Source organism: Ascaphus truei, chromosome 2, assembly GCF_040206685.1.
Source record: "Ascaphus truei isolate aAscTru1 chromosome 2, aAscTru1.hap1, whole genome shotgun sequence".
In the NCBI taxonomy this organism is placed as follows: Eukaryota; Metazoa; Chordata; class Amphibia; order Anura; family Ascaphidae; genus Ascaphus; species Ascaphus truei.
The window spans coordinates 98,526,052-98,545,721 of NC_134484.1; the positions used below are offsets into that span (position 1 = coordinate 98,526,052).

Here is a 19,670-nt window from a genome sequence, read left to right on the forward strand (position 1 = left end):
CATACCCGCAAAGCGCTTATACCAAGCGCGACTGTCACGCCGCTTGCTGCTGCAATGCGGGCGACAGTGGAAGCGGTTTGCAAATTTGTTTTCTGGTTGCGACGGCCGCGTCACGTGACACAGCCGTCCAATCAAAATACAGATTTCAGCCTGCAGCTGCGCGCGCAGTAGCATGTGCAGATGTCCGCGCCCTGCAGCTTGGTTGTATAATCGCAGCTTAAGAGAGAGAGCGCTCACCCCAGGCTCCCAGAAGCGGAGGCTCAGGCCTCCTGTAAGCGTACAGGTATCAGCAGCACGCGTAGTCGCCCGCTATTTCCCTTAGGCATAGGGAAAGGGGGTTACAATTGTATGGTATAAGTACTTTTCTATTCATTCTATTCTCTTAACTCAACAGACCTACACTAACCTTGGCACAGAGGAATCTAACCGGCGGCTGTAATGTTAACTGCGGTTGTAAAATTCATGAATATGAGCCAGTTTGTGGATCAGATGGAATTACATATTTCAATCCTTGTTTGGCTGGTTGCATCAATGTTGGAAATCATAGCATAGCGGTGAGTACATAATCTGAGATATTGTTTTGCTGAGATTAATATGTAAAGTAGATTCTTTATCTTCCATTAGGTGGGCACCACCAGAAAACTTTCTTATAGTCCATGTCTCTTCTGATATAATGTCATTTTTATGTACAGTAGCTTGTCTTCAAAATACCTGACTGGGGCATCCACTGTCACCATTGTGCGCTGTATTATCTTGTACTATTTTGTTATTTCACTGTACAACGCCATTTAAATCATTCTAATCTGCTCAATCAACCTTTGCCATTTTATAGAGAGTTTCAGTTCGGATGATATGAAAAGATTAATATAAATATTAAATAACTAAGAAATAGTACCCTATCCCTCACCTTTGAAAATGAGATGTTATATTTATTAAACGTCAGAAACACTATGCATGGCAATCTCATAATACAGGTAGTGGATGCACTGAGCTAATCTGAAGAGAGAGTATCCTTGGAGAAATTGTGAATGTACATTTTTGAACTCAATTTGGCAACATTTTAATTAGATTTTTGACATTCTGACATACAATTTCATATATTAATGTATTTAAAAAAATGTATCAGTTCTATTAAAAAAAAATAAAAAAAAACATTTGTTAATACCTTTGACCTAGAATGAATCTTGTGAAAAACAAACTATAGCGTTACATTGTTTCAGTTCCTTAAAGATGATTTCCTATGACATGCCCTGGAAAATAAGATCTTACATTAACTACTCATAGTGTCTGCTAATCTTTCAAAATGCTTACTGATAAGGCCCTCAAATAGGTGGTTGACGTAGCTGAGCAAACATATTTGGAGATGGTATGAATATGTAGTTCAGGACTTGCACATACATTTGTAAATGCCTTCAAAGCTGCAGTTCAGTCAATATCCTGCATGTGTGTTTTTTTTTTTAATAAATCAGTTCTGTAGTAAGAAAAAATACTTTTAGCATTTTCTGTTTTTAAAAAAACAACTTTGAAAGACCAATTTTCTTGTATTCTATTTTAACAGCCATTTACTAAGGCACCGCCCCTTCATGTCCTGTCACAAGCCTTTGTCAGCCCTGCCCTCCCTCTTGCACATGTCAGTGCAGGAGTGCTCATGAATATTCATGAGCTTCCACTGAGTGACAGAAGCAAAGGAAAAACATATCCCATATCTAAAGGTGTTGCCAAATTTCGCCGATCAATACATGGAGAACGAATTGACCGGCAGCTATGCAGTTCTTTAGGTAATTAGAGATTGTCCACATGAAAATATTGAGCTCCAAGCCGAAGCTCTGAAAACAGAGGGAAATCAGTGCCAGAAGAATGCTCTCAGTGTTGGTACAAGACAGACTTTTGATGAGTCACTGCAATGCAACAAAAATGGCAGAAATACTGTACTGGATGCTTGCGGTGCCACAGCAACTGAGACCGCTTCTTTCGTTCATGGCCCTCCCCCTCCCCCGTTTTGGCTATGCCCCCCACGCCTCCCATTGCTCCCTGCAGATTGCAGCTTTAAGCTGTGCACGCGCCGCCAGGACGCCAGGCGCGCTGCAGCAGCCAACATGGGGGCCGTAGCCTAATACAGCTAAACCCCGTTATAACGCGGGTCTCGGGGTCCACCCCGAGACCACCGCGTTACTAACGGGGTCGCGGGAAAAAAAATGGCCGCCGCTTTAATGCAGATTCATCCCGCGGGACAGGAGATGGGAGCGGGCATGTCCCTCCGCTCCCCGCTTCCCCCTGTCACCGCGGGACAGCCCGCGGGGCAGGAGATGGGAGCGGGGATGTCCCTCCGGTCCCCGCTTCCCCCTGTCACCGCGTGACAGGCCGCGGGGCAGGCAATGGGAGCGGGGATGTCCCTCCGGTCCCCGCTTACCTCTGATCCCTCCACGTGCCCGGTGCTCCCGCTGCCTGCATGGACGTGGTAGCGGGGGGTTTCTTCTCCCCACCGCTGTCCCTGGCGCTCCCGCTGCCTGCGCGGGAGGAGGTGGTGCTGGTCGCGGCCTTTCCTCTGCTCCGACCCCACCCCCCGTCTGTGTAGAGTGAGAGAGTGTGTGTGTGTATGTATATATGGGAGAGAAAGTGTGTGTATGTGGGTGTGAGTGTGTGTAAGTGTCTGTGAGTGTGTGTAAGTGTCTGAGTGTGTGTAAGTGTGTGTAAGGGTCTGTGAGTGTCTAAGTGTGTGTAAGTGTGTGTAAGTGTCTGAGTGTGTGTGTAAGTGTGTGTAAGTGTCTGTGAGTGTGTGTGTGTGAGTGTGTGTGAGTGTCTGTGAGTGTGTGTAAGTGTGTGTGCAGTGTGTCAGTGTGTGCAGTGTGAGCAATGAGCAGTGTGTGTGCAGTGTGCAGTGTGTGTGCAGTGTGTCAGTGTGTGCAGTGTGAGCAATGAGGAGTGTGTGTGTAGTGTACAGTGTGTGTGCAGTCTGTGAGTGTGTGTAAGTGTGTGTAAGTGTGTGTGAGTGTGTGTGAGTGTCTGTGAGTGTCTAAGTGTGTGTAAGTGTCTGAATGTGTGAGAGTGTGTGTGAGTGTGTGTGAGTGTCTGTGAGTGTGTGTAAGTGTGTGCAGTGTGCAGTGTGTGTGCAGTGTGTCAGTGTGTGCCGTGTGAGCAATGAGCAGTGTGTGTGCAGTGTGCGTGCAGTGTGTCAGTGTGTGCAGTGTGAGCAATGAGCAGTGTGTGTGCAGTGTGCAGTGTGTGCAGTGTGCAGTGTGTGTGCAGTGTGTCAGTGTGTGCAGTGTGAGCAATGATCAGTGTGTGCAGTGTGTGTGCAGTGTGTGTGCAGTGTGTGTGCAGTGTGTCAGTGTGTGCAGTGTGAGCAATGAGCAGTGTGTGTGCAGTGTGCAGTGTGTGTGCAGTGTGTCAGTGTGTGCAGTGTGAGCAATGAGCAGTGTGTGTGCAGTGTGCAGTGTGTGTGCAGTGTGGCAGTGTGAGCAATGAGCAGTGTGTGTGCAGTGAGTGTGTGCAGTGAGTGTGTGCAGTGTGTGCAGTGTGCAAAAAAAAAAAACGCGTTATAACCGAATCGCGGTATAACGAGGCGCGTTATAACGGGGTTTAGCTGTAGTTATGTAAAATTAAAGGTGCAGTTGACTTTTGCTCTAAATGGAGACCGAAAAATCCCATCCCCACTGAGAGTTGCATTCAGGATTTCATTTTAAACGCAAAGACACAACATATTTTCTTACACCCATGTTAATAAAAAAAAACATTTTCAGAATTTTTATGGTTGTTCAATGAAAAGAAATAGTTTTAAAGATTTTTAGAGACAGTACATGAAAGGTGTACTGCAGCCATGAGATAACATTTCCAAAGGGTGTTATCCCATTAAAATGGCTGTTTCACAAAACATGGGACTTTTAATGTAATAATAATTTTTTCAAAGTTGTAACCTTTGTGCTCTCATGGCCAGTCCAGTGTGCACCTTTGAACTGTGCCTTGGGGTCCCTTATTGGTGTCAATGCACAACCACAGCATGGGCATGAATGTTTTTCAATCTGGGTGAGCTGCATCTAGGTTACATACTTGTAGATTATAATATTTTCAATGCGTGTTAATGGTAGAGCTAAATAAAATTTCCAGATAAATTTCTCTTTTTATTAATCTGTTATTATTTACCCTGGTCCATATTTACTAAGCTATTCCAGAAGACTTCGTTGTGTATTATGAAGCACCTCACCATCCCTTCCAGTGAATGGGCCATAAGGTGTCTTTTGGTGCTGGAATGTGTCTTATGGAGGTATCACCCCAGCTCATTGTTTTTTATTAACACTAAAAAGGTACCTGTCTTTTTATGTCAAAAGTACAAGAAAAGTTCATAAGATCTACATGCAACCTGAACAATATCAAAATACAGACCACGGCCCTCACGGCAGAATCAGTGGGTGACACTTCATGTGATATTCACTTAATAAACAGAGACCGTTAGAATATCCGTGCTGACCCAAGGCACTAGTCTATTGTTAACTCTGATGTATCATGTTAAGTTCTGTTGCTGTTTCTAGAGCTTTGCCCTGTTTTCATGTAATCTTTACTTAATAAATTAGACAAGATGTTTTAACTACTGTTTAAGGGTGGGAGTGCCGTGATCTCTATTTTAATCTTGTATATATTTAATCGCTAGGATCACCAGATGTCCCGGTTTAGCCGAGATAGTCCCGTTTTTTTAAGGTCTGTCCTGGCTGCCTGACTTACTTTAAAATGTCCCGGTTTTTTGTGGCTGTCCCGGTTTTGACCATCAGAGGGGGGGGGGGAGGCAGCAGAGAGCAAGAATGCAGGGAGGAGAGCAGGAGAAGAGCGAGGCCAGTCTGCAGAGGGTGGGGGCGGGGTTAGTGTCAGCGGAGCCTCAGCAGTGAGAGCCGGAAGTGAGGTGCCTGCTGCCAGGGCCCGAGATAGCTTCCCCCCCCAACCATGCTCCACAGTGAAAGGTAGGACCCCCCCCCGCCCCCGGCAGCTGCTCCTCAGAGTTGGTGTCAGTGTCTGTGTCGGTCAGTATCGGTCAGTGTCTGTGTAGGTCAGTGTCAGTGCCGGTGCAGGTCAGTGCCTGTGCAGGTCAGTGTTAGTGTCTGTGCAGGTCGGTGTCTGTGCAGGTCAGTGTCAGTGCCTGTGCAGGTTAGTGCCTGTGCAGGTCAGTGTTAGTGTCTGTGCAGGTCAGTGTTAGTGTCTGTGCAGGTCAGTGTTAGTGTCTGTGCAGGTCAGTGTCTGTGCAGGTTAGTGCCTGTGCAGGTCAGTGTTAGTGTCTGTGTAGGTCAGTGTCTGTGCAGGTCAGTGTCTGTGCATGTCAGTGCTAGTGTCTGTGCAGGTCAGTGTCTGTGCAGGTCAGTGTCTGTGCAGGTCAGTGTTAGTGTCTGTGCAGGTCAGTGGCTGTGTGGGTCTGTGCAGGTCTGTCTTTGCAGGTCAGTGCCTCTGTGAGTGTCTGCACAGGTCAGTGGCTGTGTGTCTGTGCAGGTCAGAGAGAGAATGGGGGTAGAGAAAATGGAGGAGGGTGGATAGAGAGACTGGATGAGGGAGGGGGGAGAGAATGGGGGGGGGAGAATAGAGGAGGGGATTGAGAGAGAGAAAATGGAGGAACGGAGGAAGAGAGAGAGCATGGGGGATGGGGAGAGAATGGGGGGAGGGAAGGAAGAGATTGGGTGGGAAGGGGTAGGAAAAGGAGACAATGGGGTTGGGAAGGGAGAGAGAGAATGGGGGAAGGGAGAGAGAGAATGGGGGGAGGAAGGGAGAGAGAATGGGGGGAGGAAGGGAGAGAAACTGGGGGGGAGGGAAGGGAGAGAGACTGGTTGGGTGAGAGAAAATGGGGGATGGTGTGAGAGAAAATGGGGGAGGGGAGGGATAGAGGGAATGGGGAGAAGGTAGAGAGAGAATGGGAAGAGATAGAATGAATAATACAGCATCAATGGTGACACCATTAGATATCATTATAATATTATTTTTTTAGCAATGTTATTTGTTGTATTAATCATTTTTTTATGTGTCCCGGTTTTTCATTTTCAAAATCTTGTCACCCTATTAATCACGGAAGTTGCAAGCGATTGATCAACATGCACAATGCATAATGTCTGCTATCTGCTTGATATGAGAGCCGTTCCCATTCCCCATTTGTTACTGTACATGCAACATGAAAGCCAGCCAAGGACAAGGGGATAGGGTGTTTGTGGGAAGGGATCATTTGCTGTTCAGGAGGTGATCTCATTATTCAGGAAGCAAATTCAGTGCATGTCTACATTCTATCCATTCACTGCCAAAGCCAATGAAACATGAGAAGTCTAAAGTCCAACAGGTTTGTATTGTCTGTCTACATCTGAAGGTCAGAGAATCTCTGCTCTTGAAAAGTGAGGTTCCAGGTCAATTTGATTTATTTTTCCTTACGTTTACGATAGTATAATGTTACTTTCTGTTATTTGATTTGTCACAGCTATTGTGTTGGTCTTATTACTATAGTGTTATCATACAGTAGTAGAAGCTGCTTAGTTATAGAGGAGATATGTTTTTAGTTGTAATTGTTATCCTTGTATCTACTGTTTAGAATGCTGTAAAGTATTGAAATTCTTCAGGCTGGGATTTAGTCTTGGGCACAAAAGCTCAAATCTTATTTCCATTTAATTACTGCCACTTCTTTATATAATTAGAAATGACCAGTGTCTTTGACCATTTTACACCATAGATTATAACCTATATCTAACCTTAGCACAGTTCGCTTGACTCCACAAAGTCAAACTAAAAAGAATGGACACCTTTTGTTTTATAGTTTTATTATAATTATCTGTGGTTTGCCTAACAAATCTAATTAGCATTGTTGAGTTGAAGCAGGACTTGTAGTCAAGCTCTGGCAAGGGATTATCTTGATCTACTTGTATGTAACTCGGTTTTATACAGTGCTACATAGGAGATTGCTGCACAAAATAAAGGTTATTGGTATGGCTGGACATTATTTGATTACATTTTTTTTTAGGAAAATTAGATTGAAAAGTAAATACAAATATCACGTGTGTGCATTTGCATGTCTCAGACAGGCCTGCAACCCTGTCTTTCTCCATTATCGCTTGGCAAACAGTGCTTCCACTGCAGCCAGGGATTCTGGGAAATTACATGCAAATGAGTACAGTGTGTCACTCTCAGGAAAAAGCAAATATTGGTGGTATTTACTTGAAAGTATTTACATTGCACTAGTGTTGTAAGTGGATTTTTGTGAGGCTTTGTACTTGGACCACTGCTCATTAATATGATTACTAATGCCTTATGGGCATATGTATCAAGGCAGAGCCTGTGCAACTCTATTGTAAAACATTGCACCTGATGTATCAATGAAAAAGGCCTAATTATTTTAATGGGATTTTTTACCTTGACACAAATGGTGCAATTTGCCCCCCTGGAATTGTACCACGTTTGCCTTTATAGATATGTACCTTAGAGGCACGCAAGCAAGCAAGGCCTGTATCTTTCCTGATAATTCTGTGTTTAAGACAAGAATATAGAATTCTTTGCTCGTGGGGGAGGAGGAGCGCAGGTGTGCTCAATGGTATATGTGAATAAAAAATAAAGCAAATATAGTGCAGATTGTGGATACTGGTATATATCACTCTGTTAGCTATAAGTACTAGCACTCACAAAACTTATCGTAATCTTAAGCGTGTCAGAGATTCTTCTCTCTGACTGGAGCCCTTGTATTCCTTGTATAGCCCTTATATTCAATAAGAAGTATCAAGAGCAGTTAAACTCACATGTTCCAAAAAACAGGCATTGGAGATAACCGCCAAATGCAGAAGGACCCCGCCGGTACACAGCTTTGTAGCATCTCACTCGCGTCTCACAATTGATTTCCGTGTACGTCACTTCCGTGGTCGCGTCATAGGTGAGGGCGGAAGCGCAATCTGCCTCTGCTCTGGAGTCAGCCCCGATATTTCCAGTCCTTCAGCTCTCTGGTTCTTCAGCAACGTTAACTCTACGCGTTTCGCTGGTGCTTTGTCAGGAGTGCGAAAAGCGTAGAGTTAGCGTTGCTGGAGAACCGGAGAGCTGAAGGACTGGCAATATCGGGGCTAACTCCAGAGGCAGATTGCGCTTCCGCCCTCACCTATGACGCGACCACGGAAGTGACGTACGCGGAAATCAATTGTGAGACGCTACGAAGCTGTGTACCGACGGGGTCCTTCTGCATTTGGCGGTTCTCTCCAATGCCTGTTTTTTTATTGGAACATGTGAGTTTAACTGCTCTTGATACTTCTTATTGAATATATATGGTCAAATAGTATGCACTATTGCGGCTTTTTCTTTTCCATGTCTACCACACTTACCTACTGAGGGATATCCTGATACTTATTCATCACAAGGGCTCCAGTCAGAGAGAAAAGAATCTCTGACACGCTTAAGATTACGATAAGTTTTGTGAGTGTTATTACTTATAGCTAACAGAGTGATATATACCAGTATCCTCAATCTGCACTATATTTGCTTTATTTTTTATTCACATATACCGTTGAGCACACCTGCGCTCCTCCTCCCCCACGAGCAAAGAAATCTTACATCCTGGGACCTGGAACAGTCCTTTCTGATGAGGTCGAGCAGCATTTAACACTTTGTATAATTATTTTTTATCACTGGTTGGTGAAGGAATTTTATGTGTATTCACATTTTGTGGTTTATTTAATCTCAAGACACTGTCTTTCACATTTCACCATTGGAAGCGCCCAGTCCATTCCCCACTCCCCCCCCTCCTTTTTATTTTTCACAAGAATATAGGGCCAGATTTACTAAGTGGTGCTAAGCCGTGGCGCATATTAGGGTAGATTCATTAAGCGCCAGTAAGGGTTAGTGCTAGTGTTGGACCGGGTTCTACTTAAAAAAAAAAACGGGTACCCGGCCAAAATTAAATGACCTACCCAGCCGGGTACCCAGTTTCCCGGTTGGCACTTACCTGAGGGTGGAGGAAGACGGCGGCGACATCTAGGAAGTTCAGCAGCGGTCCTGTGGCGGTGGCAGCATCAGCAGTGTGTGTTTAGCCTGCGCGGGAGCTGCAGGAATCCTTAGCAGTGTGAGCTGAGGAACCATGTAACCGGAGCAGGAGCAGAAGCGTTTGTCCAATAGGAACACTTCTGCTCCTGCTTCGGTCACGTGGTTCCCCAGCTCACACTGCTATGGATTCCTGCAGCTCCCGCACGGGCTGAACACACACTTCTGATGCTGCCACCGCCACAGGACCGCTGCGGACCTTCCTAGATGTCGCCACCGTCTTCCACATGGGTTTTCCTCGCCTTCCGTCGCTGACAGCAGGTAAGTGATGATGTATTTTTCAGCTACCCTGACATTACCCGGCGCCGGGCCCACTTCTCAGTTGCCAGGTCTGGGTAATGTCCAGCTAGTTGAAAACCTGCCGGTTAACGCTAGGTACCGGGTAATTCCGGGTACTCGGTACATCACTAGTTAGTGCACCTGATCTGGCGTTAACTCCTATTAACTTGAATTGGTAGTTAACGCTGTATTGGCTGTGCTAGCCTGTTTCGGTGCTTGATGAATCTGCGCCATCATGACTTATTTCTGTGAATGGTCTGGATAGTGCCTTACGGTTCGAGATGAGGGAACCTGCAAGATTCACTTTGCCGCAGTTTCGAGCAAACTTTTCAAAAATTCTCAACATCCGCAAAAACTTCGATCAAGCTTTTGGCACCAGGAGTTCTACGGAAACGTCCCAATTTGTTACAAATGCACTATTTCACTTTATTAAAGTTCCTGAAATAGAAGCCCTGTGACTTTTTAGGAATATATACATATATATATATATTTTTTTTTTAAAGTTTGGTCGAATTTTGACAACAAAAGTAATGAAACACGCAATGCCTATTGACTTTCCAGGTTCACACATCTCTACTTACAGTACAGCTTTGCTTAGTAAAAATGGACATTAATGATAAGCAGCAGACCAAGATTCATTGTAATATAAATAGGGATGAATAAAAATGTGCTAACCCACTCATTATACGCAAGTGTTTAGTGCATTCATTTATTGAGTGTTCCTGTGAACTCCTAATAGGCTATTCTCCAGCACCCACCCTTCTAGACTTTCTTTTGATTCAGATAGCGTGTGACTGGAGGGGAGTACAAAGAGATGGGTGGCATAGAGAAAAGGGTCACAGAAATTAGGATGGTGAGCTAAGAGTGGTGGGCACAGAGGAAGCCAGAGTTGGGACAGAGAATGGGGGCACAGTGATGTGATCTAAGAAATTAATATTCTAAGGAATCAGATATACAGTTAGGTCCTGAAATAATTGGACACTGACACAATTTTCATAATTTTGGCTCTGTAAGCCACCACAATGGATTTGAAATGAAACAACGGAGATGCAATAGAAGTGCAGACTTTCAGCTTTAACTCAAGGGGTTGAACAAAAATATTGTATGAAACGTTTAGGAATTGCAACCATTTTCATACACAGTCCCCTTATTTCAGGGGCTCAAATGTAATTGGACAAATTAACACAATCATAAATAAAATGTTCATTTTGAATATTTTGTCGAGAATCCTTTGCCGGCAATGACTGCATAAAGTCTGGAACGCATGGACATCACCAAACGCTGGGTTTCCTCCTTTGTGATGCTTTGCCAGGCATTTACTGCAGCTGTCTTCAGTTGTTGTTTGTTCGTGGGTCTTTCTGCCTTAAGTTTTGTCTTCAGCAAGTGAAATGCATGCTCGATCTGGTTGAGATCAGGTTATTGACTCGGCCATTGCAGAATATTCCACTTCTTTGCCTTAAAAAACTCCTGGGTTGCTTTCGCAGTATGTTTTGGGTCATTGTCCATCTGTAAAGTGAAGCACCGTCCAATCAACTTCACTGAATTTGGCTGAATCTGAGCAGACAATATATTCCTATACACTTCAGAATTTATCCGGCTGCTTCTGTCTTCTGTCACATCATCAATAAACACTAGTGACCCAGTGCCATTGTAAGCCAATCATGCCCATGCCATAACACTGCCTCCACCGTGTTTTACAGATGATGTGGTATGCTTCGGATCATGAGCCGTTCCAAGCCTTCTCCATACTTTTTTCTTCCCATCATTCTGTTACAGGTTGATCTTAGTTTCATCTGTCCAAAAAATCCTGTTCCAGAACCGGGCTGGCTTTTTTAGATATTGTTTGGCAAAGTCTAATCTGGCCTTTCTATTCTTGAGACTTATGAATGGTTTGCACCTTATGGTGAACCCTCTGTATTTGCTCTTGTGAAGTCTTCTCTTTATGGTAGACTTGGATAATAATATGCCTACCTCCTGGAGAGTGTTCTTCACTTGGCTGGATGTTGTTAAGGGGGTTTTCTTTACCATGGAAAGGATCCTACAATCATCCACCACTGTTGTCTTACGTGGACGTCCAGGCCTTTTTGTGTTGTAGAGCTCACCAGTGTGTTCCCTTTTTCTCAGAATGTACCAAACTGTTGATTTGGCCTAATGTTCCTGCTATGTCTCTGATGGATTTTCTTTTTTTTTTACAGCCTAAGGGTGCCCTGTTTTACTTGCATTGAGAGCTCCTTTGACCGCATGTTGTGGGTTCACAGCAACAGCTTCCAAATGCGAATGCCACACCTGGAATCAACTCCAGACCTTGTACCTGCTTAATTGATGATGAAATAATGAAGGAATAGCCAACACCTGTCCATGAAACAGCTTTTGAGTCAATTGTCCAATTTCTTTAGGTCCCTTGATAAAGAAGGGGCTACATATTAAAGAGATGTAATTCCTAAACCCTTCCTCCAATGTGGATGTGAATACCCTCAAATTAAAGCTGATAGACTGCACTTTAAGCCCATATTAATTATTTAACTGTAACTTGAATTTATTTTGGTACACAGCCGAAATAAAAAAACTTGTATCAGTGTCCAATTATTTCCGGACCTAACTGTATACACTCTAAAAATCTATACCAGGGGTGGCCAACTCCAGTTCTCAAGGCCCACCAACAGGTTAGGTTCTCAGGATATCCCTGATTCAGCACAGGTGGCTCAGTCCGTGGCTCAGTCATAATGACCTGTTGGTGGCCCTTGAGGACTAAAGTTGGCCCCCCCTGATCTATAGAAGTCAGTGTTTAAACAAATCATACTGGTACTTACATGGATGTAAAGATGAGATAGAAATAGTGCTATACAGCAGGGCCCCACTTCTCGGCGCTCCACTTTTCGGCGATCCGCTGATACGGCGGCACCGAGAAGGGGGCCGCCATGTTGAATTTGAAATCGCGCATGCGTAGAACGGGCAGATGCGCCTGCCGCGCATGCGCAGACCGCAGGTTGCGCGTGCCGAGCATAGGTTGCGCGTGCCGAGCATAGGTCGCACATGCGCAGAACGGCGAAAATGCCGGTTTGCTCATGCGCAGCACTGAAAATAGCTGGATCCGCTTTCCGGTGATTTTCACTATACGGCGGGCCTCTCGAACGGAACTCGCCGTATACCCGGGGCCCTGCTATATACACCTTCTATCTGTATGTAAGAGTATTTATGCTCAGTTACAGTTTCTTATTCTGGTAACATAAAGTCACTCTGGCTCCTCTCCTACACAGTAGCTGTGGCTTCTTTCTTGAAATACAACCAGCCATATTAAGAATTTGGCCCTAGACAAGATACTAGTTTGGTCCATAGCAATTAAGACACGCACACAGATATACATTTAAGCACATTCCCGTGCGCAAACATAAGCGTACATATAATATACATATATAAACATATACAGAAAACACACTAGCAGAAAGACACACACATACAATACAGAGGCATATACATACACACAAAAACCTACACAAATCACCAAAGGATCAAGGCCAAGCTAAATCGCAGGAGTTATAAATAAAATTATAGGCAGTGCTCATAGGAAATAAAAAATAGATACAAGAAAATAAGTGTATTTCTTAATGTGATTTAATAGCACAATTCATAAAGAAAATAATTTTTAGCATTAAAAAATAGCATCATTCCATCTATCTGATATAGTATAGGATCTTTGTATTTAATCCATTTTTCATTACTTTATTTTACGTTTTGAGAGTTTGGGGAAGCTCTTTGAAACTGGCTCTGATTACCTGGGTAGTTGGACAGTGCACATTCAAATTATTTGAATTATCCTTTCAGTTTCGGGTATATGTATCTCCATGTGTGATAGATGGGATAATGCTGCATTGCTATTATTAGATAACCTTTTTTCAATATATTTTGCACTTTATGGTTGGGTGGTAATGTTTCTACCTTTATGTATAATGTTTGGTAGGCACAAGAATATTAGCTCGCTTTGTATATTAATTTTTTAAGGATAAAAGTGATTTCCCCCCCCCCCCACCATTAATCTTTATATGAAATTACCTTAATACATTAATTTTTCTTTCTTTAGATTAATTTACCTGATGAAGGGGGTTACCGCCTTATTCTTTATATATTTCTGCAATTAAAAGAAACTACTATTTGCATTACTTCTGTTATATTGTGTGCGGAGGAGAGCTGTAGATTTATTAATGGATTCATTTTGTAGGGAGGATATGAGTGCTCCATTCGGGGTCAGCCTATACACACATTCACACACTACAGAAATACACAGAGAGAGAGACACACACACTCTCTTTTCCCTCTCTCTCCCCTTGGGTCCTCCCACATCCCTCTCGCTCTGATCGCTAATCGTCAGACGCAACCTGTCAGTGTCTCCCCGGCAACTCTACATGTATCGTGTTACAGAATAGGAGCTGCCGGTGGAGTCACTGACAGGTCGGACTTGATGATTAGAGATGAGCAGAGGACCAGATTATGCAGGTATTGAACTGCTGCCGGGCCCCCAAGTCTTCCGCGGGCCCTAGGCTAGTTTGCCAATTCATTAATCCGTTCCTGGACGTTTCACCAGGACTTTCAAACTCTGGCCCAGGTTTTGGGTAGGATGTGAAGCATATATTGTTTGTCACAGCTATTGGTGGTGGGCTTGATCCGATTGCTCCTGTATTTGTCTGACCTTGGCCTAGTTAATTTAATGTCACTATTCAGGGCGGGGTAGAAAGGGTCCCGGTGGGTCTGGAGGCCCCGTTGGTGGCGCCTGGTTGGTAAGTATCCTTGTCAGATTGGGCTATGTGGGTACAGTAATTGCCTAGTGGTGTCACTCATTGGTGAGAGGGCAGGGCTCGTTGTGCTGTGGGTACCTAGGTTCCTACATCTGAGCGGCTATAGCTGTGCGTGGCTTGTGGGTTTTGCGGGTCATGGTTGACCACAATTGGCCTTACTGGTTGGTGGAGCACTTTGGCTTTTGGTACTTACTGTTCTGTTATTGGTATTTTAATAAAATCCGTGGCCGTTTAACCTCCAGTCCTCTTCTTGTGTGCGAGTTTTAATTACGGTATGTTTCAAGTGGTGGATTAGGGCTACATCGAAGGCGCTAAGAACAGGCTACGGATCCCTTAAATTTGCACATAGCTTTTAAAAAGAATGCACCATGTAATCCAAAAGATATGGGGTAGGGTACTTAAGGCCACTTCGAATTGTTCTTATGCAGTATAACAAGTTAGAGGTGTGTAACAGTATTGTAAGAAAGCAGATCAGTGGTATTTTTCTCTGATGTAATAGAGCATTAATGTCTGTTGTGTCATTGTGAAAACATAAAACATATAGGAATAGATCCACAAATCACACTTTTTAAATGAATGCCCATGTTTGCAGTATGCACAGTGTATTTCTTATTAAATTAACCTACCCTTTAATGTAACCTATTTGAAATAAAAATGGTGTGTGTAAGTATATACCTATACATTTCCATGTAGAAAGCAAGGTTGCAAATTGCTTCTGCTGCAAACCTCAATCTGAGCTACAACATGTACAGATGTAACAAGACTTTGTGGTGACTGTGACTTCCCGGTGCAGGAGGATTATCGCTGCGGGGGGGGGGGGGGGGTCCGATCCGGAAGCATAGACCCCACCGCAGCGTAACCATGGCTGAACTCTCTCCAGGGCTATGGCTCAGAACACAGTAAGTCTTGATACATCTGTATGCATTTAATCTATCACTTAGACTTGTTATCAAAATATATAAATATAGCTTAAAGCAGCAGTCCAAGCTGCCGTTTATTTAATTTTTAAATTTGTATTTATTTTCCCTTTAATATGTGCATCAATACAATCCACACAATGACAAGTAATTAGCTTAGTTGCCGATCGATCGGCGAAGATTCGGCTCAGGGGTTCACTAAATGGCTGTCAGTGCAGCAGAACAGGACCAAAGATGGAAAGTTCTGTGGGGAAGGTCATGTGACCAGACAGTCACTAAATACAATTGGTGCACTGCTAGCGAGAGGGCAGGGCTCATAAAGGGGTGTGCCAGAGCCTGTTTCAGAAGAGGAAGGGGATGTGACTTTGTAAATGGTTGCTATACAAACAAAAAATGCTCGTTACATTAGAATACATTAAAAATTAAATTTAGAGTTGTTTAAAAAAAATGCTACAAGTATTTTCTCATAGTACAGAACTGATTTATTAAACAAAAACACACATGTAGGATATTGCTTGGTCTGCAGCTTTAACGTGCCACGTTTTTCATATGGTAGCAAGGGAAAGACAATGGAACTTAGCTTTGAACTTCACTTGCCAAGAAGCAGCTGACAAAAAGCAGTTGAAGCTCCATGAAACTCAGAAACAACCCAAAGAAATGTTCTAGATAGGAAGTACATGGGTGAACTCAATTGGAAAATGTAATAATCCTCTGTTTGGGGGTGTTCTTTTTTTTGAAGGGAAAGAATTATACTGAGTGTGCCTGCGTCCAAAGCCGTCAAGTTATAACTCCACCAACAGTGGGACAAGGGAGCCAACTTCGAGTGGTTATTGTCAAAACATATCTAAATGAAAATGGCTATGCTGTGTCCGGGAAGTGTGATCGAACCTGCAATACACTCATTCCATTTCTAATATTCCTGTTTATTGTTACCCTTATCACAGGGTGTGCACAGCCCTCAGCACTTATAGTGACACTCAGGTGAGCTGCAGCTGTGTTTTGTCTTTGGGTACATTGTGTTTTAACATCTTTTCTTCTAGAACGTCAAAGGTTGCATATTGTTTCCATAAATCTTGCAGAATATTATTTTGGTGAGACACCGGTTTTTCACTGAAAGTAAAATATTAGTGAACCATCATACATACCAATATATAGTTTTCTATTTCTTTTGATGACTAGCTTTCCCCTTCTTATATGCATTGTTAGATAATTTAGCCCTCCTGTCTTTAATGGATTCATGTTTACATCAGACAGTAATTTTTTCTGGGACATCAGAATTAGAGATGCAACTTTCACAATTTACTTCATCTTAGTTTTGCTCAAACTTTTCAAAAAGTTTGAACGTTTGCCTAAAGGTTTAGGCGAAATTGACCAATTGAAGGTACTTTTAAAGTTAATTTTTGCCAGAAAAGAATATACCCTGACATATTGGTTTTGGAGGAGAGAGAGATACCTAGGCTGACCATATTTCCTTGAGTCAAAAACGGGACATTGGGATGGCAAAAACGGGACGGGGTTATGTAATATTCCGTATTCATGAAAAAGTAAGACGATAAGTAAGACGATAACAAAAGTTTTATTACAAGAACATATTGAGCTAACAATTCTCCCTCCCTCTCTCTCTCGCTCTCTCCCCATCTCCCTATCTCTGTGTTCCTCCCTCTCTCTCTCCCTGTCTCTGTCCCCCTCCCTCTCTCTGTCTCCCTTCTCCTCTCCCCCACTCCCCGTCTCCCTCCCTCCCTGTCTCTCTCCCTGTCTGTCTGTCTCTCTCCCTCCCTGTCTATCTGTCTCCCTCCCTGTCTATCTGTCTCTCTCCCTCCCTGTCTGTCTGTCTCTCTCTCCCTCCCTCTCCCTGTCTCCCTCTACCTCTGAGCTGTGACGTACATCTGCTAGTCTCCCTGTCCCCCTCCATGGCTCCCAGGGGCCGCAGGCTGTTCTTCACACAGAAACCCCCCAGGAGCACCACTTGGGGGTGGGGGAGGAAACCCCACCGGAGGCTGACTAGTGTCCCCCGAGTGGGCCGCCAGCCCACCATGACTTGGCACCGTCGTTTTCCCCCTTCCAATCCACCCCCTTCCTCCTCAGCCTCCCGCCAAGCGCACGGGCCGTCTGCGGCAGCAAGCCGTTCCTTTCCGGAACCCCCGAACTGCTGCGCACGGGGCATCCGTCCCGAGAAGGTACTCAGTCTCGGAGGCAGTGCGGGTCCAGGAGCGTGCAGGGAGATGTCCTGAGCTGGCGGCAAAGAGGGCGTTACTCTGCGGAGGGCGCGCGTGTTACCTATGGGGGTTGGTTAGGGGGGGGTGTGGTTAGGGAGGGAGGGCGCGCGCTAGTGAATTCACGTCATCCAACTGCTTGGGGGGCGGGCGTGTTACAGTTCGGAGCGCTCCTTCAGGGGGGGAGGTGGAGGGGGGCCGAAAACGGGACAAAATAGACATTTAGATTAAAAAGACGGGACGGTAGGAAAATAGAAAAAAAACGGTACTGTCCCGTTTAAAACGTGACGTATGGTCAGCCTAGAGATACCGTACTCGTGAACACACCTGAGATAACTGGAAAATACCGTAATTTGACTATGCGAAGTATATAAATATTTGAAATTGGCATATTTCACAGGTATCTCAAGTGTGTTCACAGTTATATCTCCACATATTGTATTGGGAGGTATACAAGTCAATGGGTACTCTCCTAAATAGTTCTCTACAGAGAACTATGAACACGTGTGAGAAAGCACATCTGCAGCACAGGTAACATTAAAAACTTAAACACAAGTCACCATATAGAAAGGAAACTTTAAAACACAAAGGCCCGATCCACCAATCTCCATTAACTCAGGGCATCTAACGTCATGTTATCAAAATCAGTAACAGACGGTATGTTCTCCGAGGTTAATGCCACCACAAAAGTCATTACACCTCAGACCGAACATCTCATTCGTCCCACTTGGTCTGACAGTGTCCAGTGTGAAAATCCATTTGCTCTCCCTCTGAAGTTTACGCACCTCCCTGTTGCGCCCTCTTTTTAAGGGGACCCACAGAATCAATCATTGGAAATGTTAACTGACTGACATTGTGTCTTGCCAGACAAAAATGTCTTGCAACTGGAAATCTAGGGGGGTGCCTCCACTTCCTAGTCCCACACTTCCTAGCTGATAGATATGTCTGTCTGTCTACAAACACATACAACACCCCTGTAAGGGCAAAACCCAGACCCACCACACCAGGGGTGTTATGTGTGTTTATAGATTTTAATGGTAAACAATGGTTTGGAGGTTTGTGATTCCTCCCTGTTTCCAAGCCCGCCCTGCCCACCTTTAAATAATGAGTCCTGAGATGTAGCTGTGAATGATCAGTGTATTAAGACTTCTTCGTCATATTAGAGAGATAAAGAACACGTTTGCAGAGATAGTGTTAGGACTTGCAGAATAAGGGGGCTCACCTTGACGTGGTCTGCAAGCTTACAATGCTTTTGCCAAAGAATGTAACTAAGTGACCGTCACTTAGAGAAAAGAACAGATAAGTATGTAACTGTATGATTTGTCATGTTGGATGCAGTATTACGGGTTCACTGTCTTTTGTTAATACATTGTCACAAACCCAGTAGCAATCCTTTTTGACATAGATAATACAATAATCATGTTTTTCTGTAACATAAGTAGCCACTGGGGGCAGCTGTACCATACTGTGAAGTACCTTAGTGCTGGAGGTGCGCAAACTGGGGGGGGGGGGCGCAAGATTTTCTGGGTGGTGGGGAGGGGCACGGCAGTTACAGAGGCCCCGTGCTCTTCCCCAAGGCATTTAAATGAAATGCCGGGAAGCGTGCACAAGGACTCTGTGACTTCCCTTACCTGGTCTCCAGTGGCTTCCAGCGACGCGTCGCCATGGTTACGCGTCAAAAGATATTGTGGAGTCACATGATGTGGCAACGCGATGTCTTGACATCAGAAGACGCTGGAAAGCATGTAAGGGGGGGAAGGGAGGGGGTGCGAGCAGGGGGGGCAGACAATGGGGTGCGGACTGAAATGTTTGCAGACCCCTGCCTTAGTGAGCTAAAATAAACTCATGTGCAACAACATCCATGAACCATTTTATTTTTCATCTAGTTAAAATGATCACAAATGACAAAGAACTTGTGACATTTTAACCCCTTTGGTTGTGGAGAGCACCATTTCTAATAAATAAGGCAGTTTCCACAAAGTGCTTCTCACGTGAAGTGTACAGATACAGAAACAGATAAAACAGGACTTAGAAATCCAGTGGCAATAACAATAGCACACAGTATCAGATGGTGATCACTAGCCTACGGAGACCATTATCTAAGCAACACATGCATTTTTTTTATTTTTATTTTCCAGGTCCGTGGAAGAAGGAGAGAGGCCTTTTGCATTAGGAATGCAGTTTGTTTTGCTACGAACTCTTGGTAAGCATTAGAACAACAATATTAAATAGTCCAGTCCACGTACTACCTGTTGAATTTAGTTATGATTTACAACTACAAATAAATGAACATTCGTAAGGTTTTAATTGGAAGGCTGAATGTCTTATTGTGTTGTGGGGAAGTTGCAATTCCACTCCAGGCTTTTATCCTGCCTTGCTGCGGCAATCTGCTTAATTACCAGCGGAGCTCTGCCTTTAAATATCAATATTTCCCAGTTTCATTT

General features: G+C 44.1%; 1 protein-coding gene across 1 annotated transcript in view; it reads left to right on the top strand.

The window, feature by feature from the left end:
- The window catches only part of SLCO5A1 (solute carrier organic anion transporter family member 5A1), a 173,390-nt gene that overhangs the window by 126,103 nt on the left and 27,617 nt on the right, over positions 1-19,670 (top strand). The window contains exons 7-9 of the mRNA XM_075583730.1: positions 395-554; positions 15,753-15,994; positions 19,365-19,429. Of these exons, the coding sequence (XP_075439845.1) occupies positions 395-554; positions 15,753-15,994; positions 19,365-19,429 (467 nt within the window). The remainder of the gene's footprint in view (positions 1-394; positions 555-15,752; positions 15,995-19,364; positions 19,430-19,670) is intronic.